Raw genomic sequence first — 23563 nt, 5'->3', positions numbered from 1 at the left:
TTGTGTTATTAAATAATGAGGATTGAATTGCCAGTGGTCAACCAAGAAAGAGATATTGGATTAAATGAAATCATTTACATGATGTGCAGAATTTGTAAAGAAGACAACTTTCTTGATAAAGGTCAGTAGAAAATACATAATAAGTCAACTAATATGTTAATGTCCCTATAAAACATTATGCCACATCTAGTATCTTGAGTACAGTTCTGGTCATTAGATCTAAAGAAAAGATATCATGGGACTGAAAAATATATACAAAAGGACAACAGAAAAGCAGTTGATCAGAGGGCATGAACATTTTCCATGTAAGAATAGAAAGCAATGATTTGGGCTGTTTACATTGGAAAAAAGTACTTAGAAATGTTTCAGATTGATAGAACTATATGCATGGTAAATTGAACAAAGAACATGTTTTTCATCATTGACCATATGTACAAGAATTAGAAATTATGTAGTGGCTAATATACGATTTTAAATTTAAATCCATGTAATCAACCTGGTGGAAAAGGAGATTAGAGAAATTCCTTCTAGCCCTGATTACTGCTGCCCCAAAATACAGATGCAATCTGGCTTCACTTATTAGATATCCAAAAGCAACAATGGGAGAGAACACCTGCCTTGGTCTCCTATTTGTTGCCTTCTAGGTGCATCTGGGGTGCACTGTTTGAAACAGAATGCTAGATAGCTATTTTAGGTATAATCCAATCAGGCTATTCTTATGTTCTTCATAAAGTTGTAAGCAGGTGGAAATTTCGCTCTAGATGGTCTTTCCCCAGCTGAAATTGATAAATTGATTTGTGCCTCATTTGGACCAAGATAGTCTAGCAATGTTCTTATTACTTACTCACTTAGATTACTGTAACACTTTCCAGATGCCACTATTTTGGAAATTACAGTTAGTACAAAATGAGGCAACTAAGATGATTATTGAGTGAGTGCCGCCATTGTAAATATTATATCTATTATCTGGCTGCTGGATGGGTTATCTCAAATTCCAATTTAAGATTACGAATTGGACTAATATAGCCCTATGTAGCTTGGTGTTCCTTAAAGGACTGTCTTCTCTAGATGGAATTTGCTATGTCTGAACAGGCAGAGAATAATGTTCATGCTTCTGTCTCTGTATGAATAACAATCAACACAGATCCTAAGTAATCCTCCTCTTTTGTCTGTGAAGACATTACAGAATCCCTTATTCCCAGAGGTGCACTTGGCATCCTCTCTACTAGCTTTCTGCAAGCTAGGTCTAGTGCAGACAATTTTGTTGGAGCTGTCATTTGTGGGTTAGTGGTTGACTATTACTTGGGTGGGCACTGATTTGTATTTGTTTTGAATTTCATTTGGCTTTTATATTTAATATTTTGTGTAAACTGTCAGGTGTATGTTTTGAGCTGGGTGGCATGGAAATACTTGTAATGAATAAATAAATGGATTCGTCATGTTGAAAACACTGCTACTGTATTTCATTAATTTTCTTTTGCATTAATTCTTTAAAAGAAAAGGAAAAGGCTTGCAATCTAAGCTTGAGGGAAAATTGCAGCATCACTATTATAGCATCACTTAATCTAAATAAAAGATGCTACAATTAGTGTCCCATAACATAATGAAACTAGTTTTTTTAAAACTTGGATCTATACTTTGTGGCCTTGCAGAACAAAGGAGAGGCAATACAATGAATCTGGCATGCATTAAATAGAAGAGCCCTAAATTAAAAGAGTAAATTATTAATGATTTTGTAAATGGAATATATCATCTGGATGGGTGGTGAAACGGTGGAGGAGAATTCTTCAGGAAAGAATAAATAGTTTATACTGTTGCATTCCATATAAGTGATCTTGATTGAAATCTGCACTGCTGGATGCATTTTGATAGAAGCTTGTGAAATATATCTGCAAAAATAAAACAAAAATGAAGTGTATAAAAGCCACAATTAAGCAGGCATGGCTTTAATACAATTGACTGATAACTAAGAATCTGTCCGTGGAAAAAAGTTTGCTTTGAAGGCTGAAAGTGCTAGGAATTTCTGCTAAGGTCTAATATACTTCATAAAACTATGTAAAACAATGTTCTTAATAAATGCTAAGCAAACAGTTGAGATAATAGCTTTTATTTCAAGAGCCCCATGCATGTTTAATGTGAAATATTTTTAAAGAATAGTGCTATCTGACTTTGTAATTGGAAGATGTCCTTCCCTCTTCTACATTTTACATTAATCTTTTTAAGTGTGTTTCTTCTGTAGCTAAAATTTATATTTTAACTTTTCTCTCTACTCATATTTTGATGAAGAGGCACAGCCAGGGATGAAATGTGCAATTTCTACATTATGTATTACATGGAAGCCAAATATGCAGTTTCATCCATGATCTGTACACAGAACATTAAGCCAGAGATATTCAAAAGCATACCTCAAGAAGCAAATATCCCTATTCCAGTCAAACCTGATATGACTATGATGGCCCATGGACATAATGAAGGTAAAAATATTTATTCCTTTGCTAATACCACTACGGGAAAGAATGATATGGCTGAGAATATAGAGTATTTGTGAGGAAGTCAACCAAAATGATTGAGATATCTATGTACATATGCTGAAATTAAGATATGCAGCCAAAAAAAAAATGTGCCAAAAAATCGAGGAAAGTCCTCCAAGTAGTCAACAGTACATTCAGCTATTATGGCACTATGTAGTATTTAATAGTTTAAGAGTCAGTTGTCTTATTACTTTGTTCGAAATCTTACTATATGTGAAATAAAAATTAATAATTGAACCAAATTCAAATCAGAATCTGTGATGTTACTTTATCTTTTTCTTATCTTTTGGGTTAGCTTTCTTTATTATCCAGATTGGGTGAAAAAGTGAAATAAAAATTAAAAATAACACAGAGATTCAATTTAAACAAATATTGCTTATATTCTGTTTTACTAGTAAATACACTTGAATATGTAGATAAGATACACTTTAATTTTATAGAAATCCACCTGCTTGATTATCACATATCCAATGTTTCTCTTTCCCCTTTCTTCTGTGTTAAACATAAATATCTCGGAAAAAGCAGTTACACTAACTGAAATTTATTATATTGAAACTGGGCCAAACTTACAGTTTTAAGATAATATGTACTGAGGATTGAAATATATTTTTAATCTAGGCCTATCTAAATAAACCATAGTTTTAAAGAATTAAAGTAAAGATTAAATAACCAATAGGTCATATAATATATGTGGGTATATACATATTTATTTATTTATTTATTTAGTCATGCTTATGTACTATATTTGCTGAGGTATAAGACGCACCTTTTCTCCCCCTAAAAGAGGGTGAAAATTTGGGTGCATCTTATACACCGAATGTAGCCCTGCCCAGCCTCTGAAACAGAAGTTTCAGAGGCTGAAAAAAGCCTCTGAAACCTCCGTTTGAGAGGCTGAAAAAAAAGCAAGGTGCAGAGTTCTCAACCAACAAACTTGTTGCTAAAGTTCACCTCTGGGAACAGCTGATTGAGGATATTCCGGGAGGCTGATCCACCCCCAATCAGCTTTTTCTTATTTTCCTCTCCAAAAACTAAGGTGCATCTTATATTCCGATGCATCTTATAGTCCGAAAAATCCAGTAGTATATATGGGGTATATAATGGAGGTGGTGAGCCTTTGAGAGTTGTATGCAATGAAATTTCATTTTAATGTATGCCAATTAGTGTACATTCAAAGTGACAATAATTATTATTCTATTCTATTGTATTCATAACCTTTCCAAAAAAAAACCCTATTACTTTAATGCCATATCTAAACTGAGATAATGCTTTTTAACATCAGGTGATATATCAGGATAGAGTAGAGTAACAATGACTACGTTTCCATACTCCAAACAATTTTATATCACTTGGTTATAAAATTAACCAAAATATCTTCCAGAGTACAATCTACGTTATAAATGATGGATAATACTGCAATAATCTCTTGTGAAGGTCAAAATAATTGTAACCCAAAAGAAGATGTTTTCTAATTTTTATATCCAGTCTTATTTCTGTGATGAAATATTCATTGACTAGTATATCTGCCCTTTCTGTAGTAATTTATTTGATAAGAATTTGATACATTGCAGTGTTCTTTCAATTGAAGAACCATTGTGAGCCTGAATTCTCACCTATGAATCATTAAATAATAAGTGGCATAATAACTTATGGACAAGAATGAGCCAAGTTACAGATACTTATAAATCAATTATAAATAGTATATTTTAATTAATTAAATCAAATTCCCAAATGTAATAATTCTCTTCCAGAAATTAATAGTTGTTCTGTTTCTTCTTGGGATTCAGCCTAAATATAGGTGCATATGGATTAGCCGGAAGAAGCAGAATTTTTTATTTCTCCTCCCTATAGTGACATATCCAGAAATCCCAAATTGTATGACTATGGTCAAGAAGTGGTTGAACTGTGCATCTAAAGAGAAAAGGAAGGCTCCCTGTAAAATAGTATAAATACCTTCATTTTATAAGCATCCTGTTAGACTTACAAAATTCCAAGCAATCACTATGCAGCCAAGGAAGACTATGCAGTGGTCTTCCAAATTTTTAGCTTAAATCCGATAGGCCTAATCTTTTTCCAGTATCTTTTCAGACAAACTTTTTTTGGGGAGGATGGGACAGGTTTTGTGATCCTCTTGCATGCTTGTTTATATCTAGATTCATGGTGATTGAATATTGAAATAAATGTCTTTGGGTACAAGAATAAGTATTTCCATGAATTTCTATAGTAATTTGTTTCATATTTATATTATGAAATTTCTTTCATTTTCTCTTTTAGAAACCAAAAGTGAAGGCATGGGTATGATAATACAGCAGCCAAAAAGAGAAGAGGAGGTGGTTTTAGATCAGGGTATGTATTACATTTGTCCTTTTAAATACATATTTTATCATTATAGTGTTAAAGCTGTTGCAGTGTTATAAACATAGTTGAAGATTATTATTTTTTTGCTAATACATAAAGCTATCCTTGCCACTCTGTTGTAGTACTCCAAATGTTTTAAAGAAAGCAGTTGATTACCAACTTCTAATCTTGCAAATGGCTCCATTAGCACAACCTAATTTTATTTTTCAAAGTTAATTTATTTGTATAATTGTAATAATACAATAATCTGATACAATAATCTAAAAATATTATTAGATTGTACTACATTCCAAATAGTTAACACTTAATTTGTAGCTTTTAGTTACAAAAATAATAACAGAAAAATAATGCAAACATATTATGTAAGCAGTATATTTTGACATTGATACTTATAACATAATTTTAGTTATGTTTGCCCTAATGTGGAGCAGCTTGGCAATAAATTTGAAATCTGCACAAAATAAATATATTTCTGTGTTTTAATACTTGATATTAATATTAATTTTATTTCAATGTAAATGTGTGAAACAGGTTTAATTGCATGTTTTCAAGGCTTAAAGTAAACAAATCAAACATTAGTATCTTTAGGGTTTTATTAAAGTTTTCTTTGGGGTATGATTTCTTGTAGTTCACTGTAGGCCAAAGAATGGATAATGGAATTAAATTTATATAATACTTACTATATAAACATATAGCTATAGGTTCTTTATTTATATAGCATCTATAATGTTACGCATGCATACATAATCAGGTATCTGTCAATATGCAAAGGGAAGATTACCTAGCTTATATTTTTTTCAATCAGTACTTTAAATGTGCTTGCAATCATTATTTTGTGAAGGTGTTTACCTCTCTTATCTATGGAAACTTTGCTTGCAAAATGTGTCTATTAGATGAAATCGTATAAAATGGGAGAAAGCATCAGCAACTAATAATTTTGATGCTTTATTTGTCTGTGAAATGTCTCAGTGGAAAAAAAATGACAATATTATTCTGATGAAACAGATGATCCATTTTCTTTATATTTGTAATTCAGTGATTAATTGTACATTTGCATATTTCAACAACCTAGATTGCTGGTCATCCTTCTCCAGAGATCATCAGGGATAATTAACTGATAAGTGGTACTATCTTTAAACGGATACATTTATACAGTTAATTATCAACTTATAACAGTTCATTTAGTGACCTTTCAAAGTTACAACGGAACTGAAAAAAGTGATTTATGATCATTTTTCACACTTACAACCTTTGTAGCAGCCCCATGATCATACGATCAAAATGTAGATACTTGGCAATTGGTTCATACTTACAACCATTGTTGTGTCCCAAAGTCATGAGATCCTTTTGCAACCTTTTGACAAGCAAAACTTATGGGGAAGCCAGATTCACTTAAAGCCGTGTTATTACCTTACCAACTGCAGTGATTCACTTAACAGCTGTGGCCAGAAAGGTCATGAAATGGGCAATGTTGACTTAACAACAAAAATGTTGAGCTCAATTGTGGTTGTAAGTCAAGGACTACCTGTACTTAATTGCCCTGATATTCCTCTTTGCCATAATTCTATGCTGTTTAATTTGCTATAAATTAAAAAACAAAATACTACTTTTGTAGGTAGACATTTCAACAAGTAGACTTGTTTTTGGTTTTCAGTGAATGCCCTTTTGCTAAGTGTAGAATTTTGAAATGTTTTTCTGTGTTAGCAGTTGTGTTATTACTAATGGGACTGATAAAAAACTGGAAAAATACAGTTCTATTCAAAGCAAAGTTGAAGTGAAGGGGGGAAAAGACATCTCCCACAGATAAAAAGGAAAATCAGAGTGGAAAGGTTTATAAATTGACACAAAAATCTTACAGACTTCCCATGTTCCTTCTTTGTCAGCCAGAGTTTCCAGTGTCCAGTGAAATCAGTAATTTAGATACTAGGCTCCGAGATACATGCACATGGTCTAGTTATATATTTATATGCACATGATTTATTTAATCATTTGACAGATTTATGTCCCACCTTTCATTCAGGAGCTCATGTTGATGTGCACAGTCTCCCAGAGTCCATTGGCAGTTAGCGGTGCATACATTAATTTAAAAATTCCCTTCTCACCCCAATGAGTGGTATGTGTCTTCCTCAGTTTTGGGTCCTCATGGTGATGATACAAGTAGCAATGCCAAGTGACAACAATATCAAGAGGAACTATGATAAATTAAAGATGTACCAGGACCTGAAGGAGGAATTAGAGAGGATGTAGAAAAATAAAGGCCAAAGTGTTCTTAGGGCTGTGACCCGTGTCTCCAACAGATCCCAGTAACAACATCAAAACTCTCTGTCCAAAAAATTGCAATGTTAGGAACAGCTAAGATACTGTGTAGAACCCTTAAACTAGCAGTGAAATCCCGCCGGATCTATCCGGCCCACGTGAACTGGTAGTGTCAGCAACAGGAGGCTCCACCCACCCGCCAGGACATCATTATGTCCTGCCTTTGACCCTCTGCACATGCGCAGAAGAGGCACGCGAACTCACATTCCTGAACTGGTAGCGAAGGTAAGTGCATTTCACTGCTGCCTTAAACTCCAAGGCTGAAGGGCTTCAAGCATATGCAGAACAACAATGGAGAGTACATCACCTTGGTATATTCCACACTTGATGACCATTTATGTGAGCTATCTTGAGTTGATTTTCAGTGTTGTCTTTCACAATCTCATTGAATTATTGAGGAAGGTCCTTCATGTTTGTGTTGACTGCGTATAGTGCCAGGCATTCATAGATCCATGTGTGTGGCATTAAGATATAGGCTTCCTATAATCAATCCAGGCTATGCCCAGGTTGGTCTCAGTGTTTTTTTTGCATCAGCATCCTAACCACTTCAGCCACTTTAACCCCTTAGACCTCACCTCTATAAATGTATATTTACATATGACTTAGTCAACCCCCCCCCAAAAAAAGAGCAAAGCCAAGAGGAAAATTTTATATTAATTGATTATATGCCTACTAATGAAAATTAAGTACTTGTAAAATTATCTAATCCCTTATTTGCATATACTCACAATCACTTTTCACACACATAAGTACATCCACATTCACAGGTCCACTCATCTGCATAAGTAAATAGAAGAACACAGTAATTCCTGTAGGGAAAGAGAGGTGGAGTTCAATGGCTCTTCCTTCCAGGAACATATTTATATGAGGCTAAGGCTTATTCTCCTTTTTTTTCATCATATCCAGAGGGAAGACGCTTCTTTCAGTTTTAAGGTCTCTAGTAATTAATGATCCTAATTTTCATGAATCTCTATTAGCTCGGACAGCCTTTAGGGAAGCTTTCTGAGATAAACACTTTCCTTACCAGAATTTCCCATCCTGGACAATCTCCAGATATGAATCTGACTCCCAGAATTCTCAGTTATGATCATGGTCTTTGGAAATACTGCTATACATGTGAGAGGAAGATAATGTGCACACATTTCTTCTTTGAAGGAATGGCGGCAGCTTCTTTTTCTCCCCAACAGCTCTTTCAAGCATGTTGTTCATTATTTGTGCTGCTTACCCATTTCTTCATTCTCATTCAAATGAACATATTCTTTGTGCTGTATGCTCAGCAAAACACCAACCCCACTCCAAATCACAACAATTTTGGGGACACTCCTCCTTGACCTTTTGTATACCTGTTGAAAGACTGCAATTTGCAATATGCAGTAGAATGAAATTTTATAATATGGCTGGGAGAGTAAGTAGTCAGATGTTTCTATAAATTATATTATAATTTAGCACTGAACTAGAACGGACACCATGCATAGGCATCGAACACATGTGTGTTCTTATTTTCAAGTGGCTTAGTATCACCCAACAGGCCTTTGTTTGCAAGATTTTCTCTGAAGTAAATCCTGTAGATTTTAATGTGATATTCTAAAGCATTTTCTTGCTTGGGAATTCTTGCTTAATATAGCAGTTAATGTACTCTCAGTATGGCATTGATATTAATAGGAACATTTTGCATTAAAAAACACTAGAAAGTTTCTTCTGGGGGTTTTCTTGTAAAAGCATCATTTTAAGAAGATGCTACATTATTATTTTATTCACTAAAAATCTCTGCTTTTTAGATGTATATATGCTTATATGGCAACACATTCTTTGTCATTGGCTAAGAAAGAATTCAAAATTCTTAAGACTGTATATGACTTCCTATAATTTTTTTAATAAGTGATATAAAATACCTTTTCCCACTGAATTTTATTGCAATAGTTTTAGTTTTATATATAAGAAAAAAATATAAAGCCCAATATTGGGTTTTCACTTAGGATACTAATGACAAAGGTATTAAATTAATATAATTCCCTAAAGAATTCATTTTCATGAATGAGTTACCCATTAGCTAATGGATTGATTTTGAATGTTTTATTGGCAATATATTGTCTAATTCAGGAAGTTGCAATCTTTTTTTCTAGTGAAAAATATATTTCTCCAGATAATTTGTTGCCTATAGGATGATAATTATGGCACAAGTGAACCATAAATAGGTCAGGCCCCTCTTTCCAATTTTTCCGTCAACATCTTTCCCAAGCAGTAAGTTGACAAGAAAGTGACAGATATCTTTTTCCAGAGTTCCTAAATAACATTTAGAAATACACATAGTTGTAACTATTTTGTATAACACCAACATGGAACTGAGAACCAGTTTGATGTACTAGTTAAAGCACCAGGAGAAACTTTTTAAAGCACATTTTTTTAAAAAAATCTTAGAATAAAATATAATAAGATTGTGAGGTATACCTGTGTTACATTTAGTATGACAGATTTATGGTTTACTCAAAGATAGCTCATAAAATCATTATGTGCTTTCTCAGTATGGTAGAGCTGTTTGAGACAAACAATAAGAGATTAACTCCCTGTTCTTTTTCATGAAATAAAACAGCCATTATGCTAGTCAACTAATTATCACAGTTTACACAGCTTTATCACACAATTGTTTAGGACAGAGACTGTGATGAATATTAAAAACTAAAAATATCTTTTTGAGGATCTGTTCACAAAGTAAAGTCTAATTTTAAGCCTCATTCTCTCTTGAGCACAGAAAATTTAATTTAATCCAATCCAAATTTAATCCCTGAATCCAATACTTTTCCTCACTTTTTCCACTTTTTTATTATTATTATGTATTACTTATTACATTTATTGGCTGCCCATCTTACCACGAAATAACTTTGGGTAGCTTACAGTGTTAAAAGGATAAAACTGCACAAAACCTATACACAAACAAAATACTATAAAAATAAAGTTAATTATTTTATATAGCTAATAAAACAGGTCAAGACCATAACTTTGGAAAAATCTTGATTTTGAATGTTTTATTGGCAATATATTGTCTAATTCAGGAAGTTGCAATCTTTTTTTCTAGTGAAAAATATATTTCTCCAGATAATTTGTTGCCTATAGGATGATAATTATGGCACAAGTGAACCATAAATAGGTCAGGCCCCTCTTTCCAATTTTTCCGTCAACATCTTTCCCAAGCAGTAAGTTGACAAGAAAGTGACAGATATCTTTTTCCAGAGTTCCTAAATAACATTTAGAAATACACATGGTTGTAACTATTTTGTATAACACCAACATGGAACTGAGAACCAGTTTGATGTACTAGTTAAAGCACCAGGAGAAACTTTTTAAAGCACATTTTTTTAAAAAAAAATCTTAGAATAAAATATAATAAGATTGTGAGGTATACCTGTGTTACATTTAGTATGACAGATTTATGGTTTACTCAAAGATAGCTCATAAAATCATTATGTGCTTTCTCAGTATGGTAGAGCTGTTTGAGACAAACAATAAGAGATTAACTCCCTGTTCTTTTTCATGAAATAAAACAGCCATTATGCTAGTCAACTAATTATCACAGTTTACACAGCTTTATCACACAATTGTTTAGGACAGAGACTGTGATGAATATTAAAAACTAAAAATATCTTTTTGAGGATCTGTTCACAAAGTAAAGTCTAATTTTAAGCCTCATTCTCTCTTGAGCACAGAAAATTTAATTTAATCCAATCCAAATTTAATCCCTGAATCCAATACTTTTCCTCACTTTTTCCACTTTTTTATTATTATTATGTATTACTTACTACATTTATTGGCTGCCCATCTTACCACGAAATAACTTTGGGTAGCTTACAGTGTTAAAAGGATAAAACTGCACAAAACCTATACACAAACAAAATACTATAAAAATAAAGTTAATTATTTTATATAGCTAATAAAACAGGTCAAGACCATAACTTTGGAAAAATCTTGATTTAGAATGGACTGAATTCAGATCCATCTGTTCTGTCCTGTGTGTTCTGAATTATTCCGCTCTCAGAATTCTATCTGTGATTGAATATAAAGTGTACCTTTAGTACATATGTAACCCACTTCCAGTTTCAGATAAAACACCAGTGATACCATGCCTTGTTGTATGCAGTATCTGAAAAATACTGAAATGAATTTATGTAGTAGGCTTGGGATTGTAGGTTATGAAAGCCTACAAAACCATCAGTAAAGTTAAATTTCTAGCATTTGATGTATAAGCCTTATAACATTTTTTTTTAAATCTTCCAGCCATCTGCTTCATTATTCCTAAGTCAGATTTCATATTCTGTCCTTTCAGTGCAGGAGATGAGGTGTATAAATATAGTGCTCAACGAGAAACAGAGTTTGCTGTACTGGCAGTTTGTTTAAGGCTTGAAGCAATGCAGAATCAGCTATATTAAATACTTACACAAAACTAGGGTGATCTCTATACAAAACATGCATTTGCCTATTGAGATGAGACAAAACTAAAATTTAAAAACACACACACACTAGTTCTATGCCTAGACAAAATCATTGATGTAGCAATAGTACTTAGACTTATATACTATTCCATAGTGCTTTATAGCACTCTCTGAATTGTTTACAATGTCAGCATATTACCCTCAGCAATCTGGGTCATTATTTTAGCGACCTTCGAAGGATGAGTCAGCCTTGAGCCCCATCAGGATCAAACTCCAGGCGGTGGGCAGAGTTTTCCTGCAATACTGCATTCTAACCACTGCACCACCACTGCTCATTATTGATATAAAACCCTGGATGTAACTGAGGAAATAATGCAATAATGCCAAAAAGTTACAGAAAGCAGATAGGGTTTCTATGATACTGTCAAATTAATATTTTACTTAAAAGTAAATGCATTGCAGGGACATGATGGCTCAGTGGCTAAGATGCTGAGCTGGTCAATCAAAAGGTCAGTAGTTCAGCGGTTTGAATTCCTAGTACCTACGTAATGGGGTGAGTTCCCATTATTTGTCCCAGCTTCTGCCAACCTAGCAGTTCGAAAGCACGTACAAAATGCAAAATAGGGACCACCTTTGAATTTTTTTTTTTATTGGCCAAGTGTGATTGGACACACAAGGAATTTGTCTTGGTGCATATGCTCTCAGTGTACATAAAAGAAAAGATACGTTCATCAAGGTACAACATTTACAACACAATTGATGGTCAATATATCAATATAAATCACACAGCGTTCTGTGTGCCTTTGGCATTTAGTCATGCCGGCCACATGACTACAGAGACATCTTTGGACAGCACTGGCTCTTCAGCTTTGAAACGGAGATGAACACACACACACACACACACACACACCCCGAGTCAGGAACGACTAGCATATATGTCCAAGGGGAACCTTTATCTTTACCTAAATGCATTGCATCCTTTAATTAAATGTAGCTAATATCACAACAAAGTGCAAGTAAGATATTATAGTTATACCAGTAAGTTGTACAAGGCATGGCAAAAAAGCAAAAACTGGGAGGGGAAGCATTTCTATTTTTCTTAAAGTCATTAAAGAACTTGCTTGATGACTTAAGCAGAGGATTTCAGGCATGAGTCTCTACACCCAAAAATAGTCATCCCACTTGTCAGGAGAGCTTCCCGACTTTCTTGGCTTCTTCGCAGGAAGCATTAGAGGACACTAAGTACTTGCAATTAAAATACTGAAAATAGTCCCGTATTCCATTCAATAAGACTCGGGAAGTCTATTTTCTCTGTGGGATATATAATTTTCTGATGAATATGATCTTAATTTTTCTTCCTTTGACACTTAGACTTATTTCCTATTTGATCTGCTCTAAAGAAACAAAAAGGGTTTGGGGAGAGATTGACAGTCCTGGCTTCATGGCACTATCCTATTTTTCCTAAATAATTTGTCCAGGCTGGGGAGATAATAACGACACCTATCATGCGTTGCTTGATATCAGAACTCATGTTCCTATATTCTTGACTTCAGCCAATCTAATTTTCAGGACAGACATGCTGAATAAGCAGTTAATTATTTTATCCTGATTACTTACTTATTGTAAGCTATTCCAGAGCAGATTGATTCCAGTTAGAGTAAGAAACAGGAAAGCAGAAGAAAAGAACTGCAGTGTTTGTTTGATTGTGTGTGTGTGATAGAATACCAAATATCATGTGAGAAATGCTTTAAATCAGAGCTCCAAGAGGGCTAATGAAGGGAAGCAGTCTAATACTGAGAGTGCTTTATCAAATGTGTTATCAAGGTTGGCTTAACACATTTTGTTCAGCTCCAATTTGCTTTGTTAATTTCATCAAAATTGGCCATATTAACTGATAATTATTTCTTGACAGGAGATTTCACTTGGGATATTCCCTGTCAAAAGAGTAAAGCTGCAAATTCGGTAGAAAGCATTGAGACAAGACTGTTTATAAACATGACAAGCCCTCCTTAGGGTCGTTTCTAAAAAGACTTAATTTTCCTCTTTGCTGGTTCTTAATAATAGATTTCCTACAAAACACTTGAGCTTAGCTCATTATTATTTACATTTATGTTTTTGCACAAAACTTTTAAAATATTTTATGATATAATTCTATGAACGTAGTTTTTTTAAAAAGGCTATTAGAAATATTCAGTATTTCCCCTAATTATCTTTTAAATCTTATGGAAGTGCCTTTGAACCAGCATATTTGTGAAGCTATGGTGAAGTTAGGGAAGTTGGTATTCTTCCTCGCTACTCATATTTATTGTTCAAAGTAGAAATAAAACATATGCTCATTGATAATAATGATAATTCTAGTTCATACATAGGAAACTTAGAAATAAGTTTAGGACAAATCTAGATATTCACATGTCTTGAATTTTGCTGTTAAAGGGGGCAAAATATAACTGATGTTTGTGCTTAAGCATTTTTAATTTTTTTATTATTATTTCCAGGGCATTTTATTATCTTCTTTTAGATCCTCCATGAAAAGATAAAAAAATGCGGAGCTACATTATGCAGCAGGATTGTACATGTGGGAGTGGAGGGGTAATACACATAAAAGTACCAGAGCTTTGATCACATGGCTATGATCAACTTTTATTTTTTACATCTATCCCTGCAGAGGCTCCTCCTAGGGTAGTAAAATAACAGTGATTTATTTGCAAATAGTTATTGATATAAGAAAGATTTTACTACAGTACAAATTGCTCAAGGGAAATGTACCTTGTTCAGATTTGATACTGTTCAAATGATATATAAATCATGAAATTATTTATATATATATATATATATATATATATATATATATATATATATATATACACACACACACACACACACACACACATTTACATACATATATACATATACATACATACATACTTACATTGCTTGAATTTTACAAGTTTCCGAGAGTTGTAACCAAACACATTTAGAAGGCAATAAATTGAAAAAGATTGCTGTTTAGACAGTAAATACTGTTATTACTAGTATTTCTATTTTTAGTTCATTGGAAACTTGTTTGAGTAAAAGCAGGGCAGATAAGAATGGGCAATGTCTCTTTCTGCAATTCTTAAGCTCAACATAATGGTTAGGAAAGACAAGCTATCTAACAACCCTGTTTTTGAAAAGGGCTTCAAAAACCCTTTGAAGGGTTTTTTGTTCAAAATTGTTTTGTTCAAAATTAAATAGAATATTGTGTACAGAATTGGATTCACTCTTTCATAGACTAGAAATCATACTTGTTTTTTCACTGAGGTCCTCAATAAGAGAAGGATGGTGATATGAATTAAGTAGGGCTAAGACAAATAAGTCGGTATAGTCAGATTTTTTGCCCCCAAGAAAGGTTGCCCCCCCAAATTTCAGTAAACAATGTGATAATAAATTATGCACCGTCAAGTCACTTCCCAGCAATCCCCAATTTTCTCACAACTATCTATCCTTAACCTGATCTTTCAGGTGCATTCATCGCTACTATAACCATCTATCCACCTTGCTGCTGGTCATTCTCTTCTCTGTCCTTGCATTTTTTCCAGCATTAGAGCTTTTTCCAGAGGGACAGGTCCTGCATAATGTGTCTGAAATAGGATAATTTGAGCCTCATCATTTATGCTTCAAATCAAAACTCTGGATTGATATATTTCATATATATCAAATCTGTTTTGTTTGATTTCTTTGCTGTCCAGGATATTTTCAGGAGTTTCTCCAACACCAAAGTTCAAAAATAGCAATACTCTACTATAAATGTGTTCCAAGGTTTATTTATTTTTTGTTTTCCACCAAAAACATTGAGGAAAATGTGAAAATGTGTTTGGGAGTCTGAAATACTGTTAGTAATCACTAAGAATTTAACTGATAATTCCTTTACTACATAGAAAAGAATTTATATTAGTTGAAAAGATCAGTAACAATAACCATCTGCTAAACACAATGCCACAAAATTGAGAAACACAAACAAAGATATGATCAGTTACATCATGGATGTCAAACATGATCGTGTCACATGATGTATCGTGACATATCACGACAAATTGCGATGTTTTTTGCCTTTGCAGAGCCAGAATGGGTGTGGCCTGCATGTGATACATATGGCCCGCAGGCCGCAAGTTTGATACCCCTGTGTTACCTGTACATGACTTCTTCCCAGTATTTAGTAGAAAGCAAATACAGTTTCTCTTGAACTGTTTTCACCTAATTTTTGGAGAATGGCAAAAAAATGGTCATTGCATTTCAGGTTATATAATTCAGTTTAAACAAGTTTCAAAGGTAAGTGTAGCTGTACACCAAATATTCCTTATAAAATCTCTTGTTTAACATAACTAGGTTCTTTCACTCTCCTGACAACCTTCCAGACAGTCTTCCCATGTCTGGATTCTGACATGGCCTTATTTTGACAGTGTAAATATGGTATCTATCTCTGGTTCATGCCAAGAATTCATAACGTTGTAACAATTTTAACCCAAGTAAGCTTTGAGAAATAACTTGCTGAACTTAGAGAAAACATTTCCTGCTGCTTTTCCATCTGTTCTTTGTCAGCTTTGCTACAGCATCTTGCACCCTGCCTGACTTGCCTGCCATTCTTTCCCCGTCTCCCTTTTCTTTCTCTTTCTCTACACAGGTGATTTCTATTCCCTCATTTCCAGGCTGCTAGGAGAAAGGGAAGATGTGGTTCACCTGCACAAGTATAACCCTACAGAAAATGCTGAATCAGATTTTGTAGCCGAGATTGCTAATGTAGTCCAGAAGAAGGATCTTGGCTGGCCTGATGCCAGAGCATTTCCCAAGAATGACAAAAGGGCTAATACCATTCTTGTCAGAGACAGAATCCATAAATTTCACAGATTAGAATCAACTCTGAGGCCACCGGAAAACAGGCATGTTGCTTTGCAGCAAAATAAACCCAGTGTAGGGAACTGGGAAAAAGAACAGACAGGAGGTAGGTGGTTTGGAGTATTTTTTATCTTTCACTATCCAGTACTGTGCTCCATTCTGTGCAATGTGAGGAGGAAATGTGAACTGATGTGTTTGGAGCTGAGTTTTAAAAATGTATCGTTTGACACTCCTTGTACCAAACGTTTAAATGAAAAATGCATTCCATTCAGTATTATCATCACGAATTATCAGGAAAAATGATGTTCATATTATATTTCTCTTTTCCAGAGGATGTTTCCCACTAGTATGTTTTTTCTAGTCATATAGTCTTGTCACAATTTTATTTCATTATTTAATCAACTGTAGATAATTTCTTTATAAATTGGGCAGCTACTTGAGAAATACTATATTGTTGACTCTTTTGAGATATCAATGGAAAACCTAACTGATTTTTTTTTTGATGAAAACAAACTAAAGCTTGTTTTTAAAACAATTTAATTAAATATCAAGAGAAAATAAAATACAAAACAACAAAAAAGGGAAAGAATGGATACAAAAAGGAAAAAGGTTAAAAAATAGAAAGCTAGCTAAATCTGACAGATTTTCTTACAGATGTTTATTTCACGCTTACATGAAATATGTGATTGCACTTTCTGCATTTCTATTTATATGTTACCTTTCCAAAAGTGTAAGCATTATTCTGTATAGAATATTGTTTTCCCCAGAAGCCCAGAGCTAGTGCATAAGTTGCTGGTGCCAGCTTATCTATGGAAATAAGTCAAGATGCTGAATAGCATAAATCAGGGAAAGGAAATGTAGGAAACAGCAACTCTTTTTCCTGATTAGAAAAGTAGTATTGATTTTTCTTCCATTTCCCAATAGAAGACTAAGACCTGCAGTTAAACCTAAAAATGCAAAAAGAAAGAGAGCAAAAAAATCTGCTTTATTTACTTAGTTATTTATTTACTTAGTTTACTTAGTTTCTCAAGGAGAGAAGCAATCTAGGACTACAAAGAAATTTCCTGATATTGAGAACAATAAACCGGCTGCATGGCTTACCTTCAAAAATTGTGATGGCTTCATTACTGGAGGCTTTTAAAAAGAGACTGCATAGCCATTTGCCTGAAGTGATATAGGGTCTCCTGCTTGACCAGGCAGTTAGACTAGAAGACCTCCAAAATCCCCTCCAACTTTATTCTGTTATTTACAATTCTTGAAGCCATAGCCTGCCTCCTCTTTTGGATATATGTAATTCAGAGGTCATGTGCTTTGTACTCTTAATTTAAAAGAGCATTGCCTTTTGTTACCTGAAAGAATTTCCTCAAAAAGGAATGGATGGGCATCTCTGTTCTATTGAAAAGCAAGTGTAATTATTTGGGGAAAATAATGTTGTGAATGTTTATATGACATAAGAGTTTCAGGTATTGGGAGTATGTGCGGTAATTTGTGGTTGTTGGGTTTTTTTATTTATTTTTTATTTTTATATTTATTTTTATCACAAATAAGATCATGAATTACGTACAATACCTGAAACTCACATGTTATATAAATATTCACATTTTCTTTCAACCTTCTATCTTTGTTATGGCATAATGACTAATGAAAAAAAATCTAGTCCATTGTTTCTATCACTTAAACTAATTTTAATTATTGCAAATTAGAATTCATTAACTTTTGAGATATTCCTACCAAGTTGTCTGCACTTAACAGACATCCAGTATCTAGTATATTCATTCATGGATGTGTGTTGTTTGTATGTATTTAGGTATGTGTATGTATGTATGTATGTATGGTCATGCATATACATACATATATACATTTGTTAACCAATACAGTTGATTGCATTGGTTAACAAATATTGTAAAAAAATTACTTGCAAATATAAATATATTTCATTGCATTCCTGGGCTGATTTACTTGGATATATTTTCTTCAAATGTTTGGAACTTATTTTCAAATTAGTATAAATGTATTATCTGTTTGGTGCTTTATTCTTATTGAAAGTTTATTTTTCTTTTGGTTTGTAAGTAGAAAACAAATTGTATTCCTACTTTTATAGCTAAGGTTTTCCTAAGAATAGTAAATTCAGTAACTTAAAAAAAAATCCAGAATCCTGAATACACGGCATTAATCAAGCAATCAAGGGAATACTAATTGAAGCATGCATATCTGGAAATGTTCTACTGAAATCATTTTTTTGCACAAACATATTTGGAATTGTTTTCATTCTGTGTATGCAAGGCTTCAAACAAGAAACTCTTGTCTGAGAGGGGGAGTAGGAAGTGAACGGAAAAATGAATAAAATTCAGCATAATTTTTATACGATGATTATAGACAGTTTGTTTGGAAATGAGTCTGAGGGGGAGTCATCAAATTGTGGCTGCTGCTATTCCTGCCAAACTGATGGAATGAGCAATTGCTGTCTCCCTCTGTCGTAGGCAGGCATATTGCTACTGACAGCTCACTTATTGGAATATTGAAATATTGGCATTTACAGCATAGATGATACAGTAAGAAGGTTGAGATGAGTTCATTTTACATTACGCTTCTAAAAGAAGATATGGTTTTCATGCTTTTGGAAACTGCTGGGTAACATTCCTGAGGGATCTGTGCTGAGACTGGGTGGTTTTTTTAAAGATTAAAAAAATACTGGCCAGGTTCATTCATTGCAGTTATATAACAACATTATGGTTTGCAGGGTTTTGGTTACTCACCAGCCTGAGTATTAGGCTGTTATGGTTGTCCCGAAAAATCATTTAAAATTTGAGGTTAGCTATGTTGTAATTATTACACTATATGCATTATAACATTGCATGCAAAAGTACAAGTAGTCCTCAACTTAATGATCACAGTTAAGACTTGAATATCTGTCATGAGTTGCTGTGGTCATAAAACAAGTCATCATGTCTATTTTTACCGATTTTTTTTAGTGAATCACAAGATCGGTAAGCAAATCCAGCTTCCCCCATTGACTTTGTTTGTCAAAAGCCAGCTGGAATCTAGTTGTTATCACATGACCAGAAGCCACTGCAACTGTTGTAAATGCAAGCCAGTTGACAAGAACCTGAGTTATGATCAGGTGACTTTGGGAATGGTGCAGCAATTGTAACTTGAGGATGGGTTATAAGTTATGTTTTCCAAGGCCTGTTAAATGCATGATTGTAAGTCAAGGACTACCTGTACAAGCACACACATTATCATAGAATAGAATAGAATAGAATAGAATAGAATAGAATAGAATAGAATAGAATAGAATAGAATAGAATAGAATAGAATAGAATTCTTTATTGGCCAAGTGTGAGTGGACACACAAGGAATTTGTCTTGGTGCATATGCTCTCAGTGTACATAAAAGAAACAATACCTTCATCAAGAATCATAAGGTGCAACACTTAATGATAGTCATAGGGTACAAATAAGCAATCAGGAAACAATATCAATATGAACCGTAAGGATACAAGCAACAAAGTTAATGTATAAAATAAATATATTCCTTGCTGATTTTTTTCAGGTTTAAAGATAGAAGAAGTAGCTGACTGGCCAGGCATAACCCTCAAACTAGGCCAAGTTTCTGGTTTGGCCCTGGATTCTAATAACAATTTAGTCATCTTTCACAGAGGTGACCATGTGTGGGATGCAAAGTAAGCAAACCTAAGTCTCTCTCTCTCTCTCTCTCTCTCTCTCTCTCTCTCTCTCTCTCTCTCTCTCTCTCTCTCTCTCTGTATGTGTGTGTATATCTAGATATATATGTGTGTGTGTATATCTAGATATATATATATATCTTTGGTTATTCGGGTTTTCTCCCGCGTAAAATTAGAAGTGTCTTGGCGACGTTTCGACGTTTCGACGAAGTCTCATTCGTCATCTTCAGGCTTCAGCTTCGTGCTTCTGGGAGCAATGTGTGATTGCAACTGTTTCACACATTGCTCCCAGAAGCACGAAGCTGAAGCCTGAAGATGACGAATGAGACTTCGTCGAAACGTTGCCAAGACACTTCCAATTTTACGCGGGAGAAAACCCGAATAACCAAAGACCTACATACAAACACCCGCGAAAACCTCAGAAAACAAATATATATATATATATATATATATAAAGATTTAAGGGTAAATATGAAAGCATCAAAGATATATAGATATAGATATCTTTGATGCTTTCATATTTACCCTTAAATCTCACTCTTGGGTAAATATGAAAGCATCAAAGATATATAGATATAGATATCTTTGATGCTTTCATATTTACCCTTAAATCTCACTCTTTTCTGCCTCTTTGTGTGTGAGATCAAGTTATATCAGCTGCTTAAGCAGGTGATTTTATTTGAAGTACATTAAAAGATCAAGATTTTTTCATAATCAGGTTACATAATTCAATGGCTGTTATTTTGAATACATCTAGAAAAAAAAGTATGATGTTCATCAGTTATTTCTTAATTTCTTTAATGAGATTTTGGTTTTTCATAATTTGAGAAATGTTGCAAGTTCCTGTGGAAGTAATGATAGTCATTGATAGTGACAACAGAGAAAAGGAACCTTGGAGTTTGAACATTCTTGAGAATACATATTCCGAATCCTATATAACATTCTGAAAAATAAGTTAGGCTTAAAAAAGTAAACTCACTAGGCATGATAGCATTACAAATTTGTGCTTAAACTGTAAAGTTACACAAATAATGCAAAAGCTACCATGTAGAAAAGATACTAAACCAAGGGCTACATCCATGTAGTAAAACCATGTTGTAACAGGCACTAAACCAGGATTTGCAGTGTTTCAAAATGCTGCTTAAATGTAGAAAAAGCATGATAGATAATTTTAATGAATGATTTATAAGTTGTAAGAGAATAGGTGGATGCTCATTACCAATCTACTTACTTTCTTTCTGGTTTCCATTTACGTTCCTCTTAAAACTCAAAGACTCCCACCGAATATTGTCCCCAAATTGCTTGACTGGTTCAGAAAAGTGTAACTGGCTCAAACTTACTAAGTGAGCTTCATGACTGAGCAGACCTTAATTCTGATTCTCCCTAGTTTACGTTTTAACCACTATAATTCATTGACTGTTATTTTTATTCTAAAATATCCTCATTGTAGCTCTCAAACAACCCAAATATTTTGGTGTATATTTGCCTGACTTGTAGTATGATCATGTGACTCTTCAGTGGCATGAGCATATCAACATTTGTCAAAGATGGTATTTTTATTTCAGGTAGATCAAGAAATTAGAAATAACTCAGTTACATTTTCAACATAGCATAAAATAGTAGTAAGTGAAAATAAAAGAGTCTTGTACATTTCTGCAGTGAGAATCCCTCAGAGATTTGTAAATAAAAATTTTAATAAGAGCGTATTACTAATAAGAGGAAGGCAATAACATAGGAGAAATAATGTTTATTATCATATGAAATAGTTTCCTCCCCCCCCTTGAGAGTTGGCCTTCATTAACAGCCTTGACTAAAAATATGCACATAATCAGAAAATTAATGCACAGTTATTAATTGTTCTTTATCAGTCATAGAGGTACTCAATTATTAGCCTTAGGAATTCAGTTCATTTTTTGTGGTTGATTGCTTCCCCATCACACAACAAGAAAGATGCAAACAGATTATCAGTGCTTCAGGCAGAGTACAAAATGGCAGCAATATATTAATAATACATGAACATAAAAAGCTGAGCATCCCTACAAGTAAATGTAGCAGCTGCTTGAAAATATTAGGCAACTTCATTTAGTATAGAGTTCTATGATCAGGATCCGGTGCTATGTGTCTATATCAGTATTCTGCCCCAAACAAGTTAAGCCACTGTCAAATTTACAAAGCAATCTGTTCTTTAAATTGCTGCCTCTGGGGATGCACACACTCTTTTGCTTGATCATTTTCCTTTATTCTGATGAGATAGCATCTTCAAGAGAATCATGCCAAATAACAGATAAACAAATGTTTTAGGAACATGCCTCAAGACTGGAAATTCTGTTTGTAACTTTGTTATCCATATTGTATTAATAGTATGCCTCCCAAAAAACTGAATTTTTCCCCATAATAAGATTTTTTGTACATAAATAAAATATATTTAATACTCTGCTATTAAATCTAAACTTAGTCTTACTTGGAATAGAATCAGATGCTATTTAAGTTAATAAGTTTCTTTTATCTCTCAATATGTTTAGTTTACACTGTTTTGCTCTTCTCTCCCAGCTCCCTTTCGTGGCTTTCCAGAAAACATTCATTGTTTAAAAATAAAACTGAAATTATTCAGTCGCATAGGTGAACTAAGTCAATCTGGTGCTCGGGAATTTATGTGGAATTTGTGCCCTGGATTTATTAATGTCATTTTTAAGCATTTCTTCAGAATGGTTTCTATAAATAAGAATGCTGACCTAATTAATGTAATAATAAAAATATACTTAAAAGTCAATTAATTTAGGTAAAATAACTATAATTGTTCAGCTCCTGTGGATTTTTCTTAATTACTATGTTGTGGATTGTTTCTGTGAGGAGAAAATAAGAAATATGTTTCTTATTCTTACAGTATTATTTTACATGTAATTTTAATTGTTTGTATTTTGTGTTGTATTCTAGCATTTTAGTTATAAATATATGAGAAAGAATAATACTGTACCCATAATGCTGTACTTCAGTCAATGCCTAATGCTTATATCAAAAGACTATTTGCAATTATAGGGAAATATAGCTACATATAGTTAATAATTTCTCTGGGGATAATGGCATAAGTATGTTATATTAAGTATATAATTCATAATGATCTTAGTAGAATTTTCAAAATACTTTAACTCTAGTTTAAAATAGATTGAAATACTTAAAGGTTATCTTACTGTGTCTACAGTGCATTTAAAATCAAGTATTACTTTGATGTAGAAATTAGAGGAGGAAGGAAGAATATACAGCTTTAAGATTCATATTTGCTTTCTGTAAGTGTTTATGTATGTATACAGTGTCTAGTAAGAACCTCCTTTGAAGGCTTTTTCTAGACTTTTTGTTGTATCTGATATAATATTTGAAAAGTCACG

The 23563-nt window shown here is 33.4% G+C and overlaps 1 protein-coding gene across 10 annotated transcripts in view; it reads left to right on the top strand.

The window, feature by feature from the left end:
- Positions 1-23563, top strand: part of PAM (peptidylglycine alpha-amidating monooxygenase) — a 189772-nt gene that overhangs the window by 140857 nt on the left and 25352 nt on the right. For 9 of the 10 annotated variants that reach the window (XM_058167102.1, XM_058167101.1, XM_058167097.1 and 6 more), the window contains exons 13-16: positions 2287-2474; positions 4803-4874; positions 16287-16604; positions 20051-20180. In XM_058167102.1, coding sequence (XP_058023085.1) covers positions 2287-2474; positions 4803-4874; positions 16287-16604; positions 20051-20180 — 708 coding nt within the window. The remainder of the gene's footprint in view (positions 1-2286; positions 2475-4802; positions 4875-16286; positions 16605-20050; positions 20181-23563) is intronic. The other variant, XM_058167103.1, reaches the window with a different exon arrangement.

Source organism: Ahaetulla prasina, chromosome 2 (assembly GCF_028640845.1).
Source record: "Ahaetulla prasina isolate Xishuangbanna chromosome 2, ASM2864084v1, whole genome shotgun sequence".
In the NCBI taxonomy this organism is placed as follows: Eukaryota; Metazoa; Chordata; class Lepidosauria; order Squamata; family Colubridae; genus Ahaetulla; species Ahaetulla prasina.
Note: the sequence above shows the minus strand (reverse complement) of the source record. Positions and strands in the feature narration are given on the sequence as shown.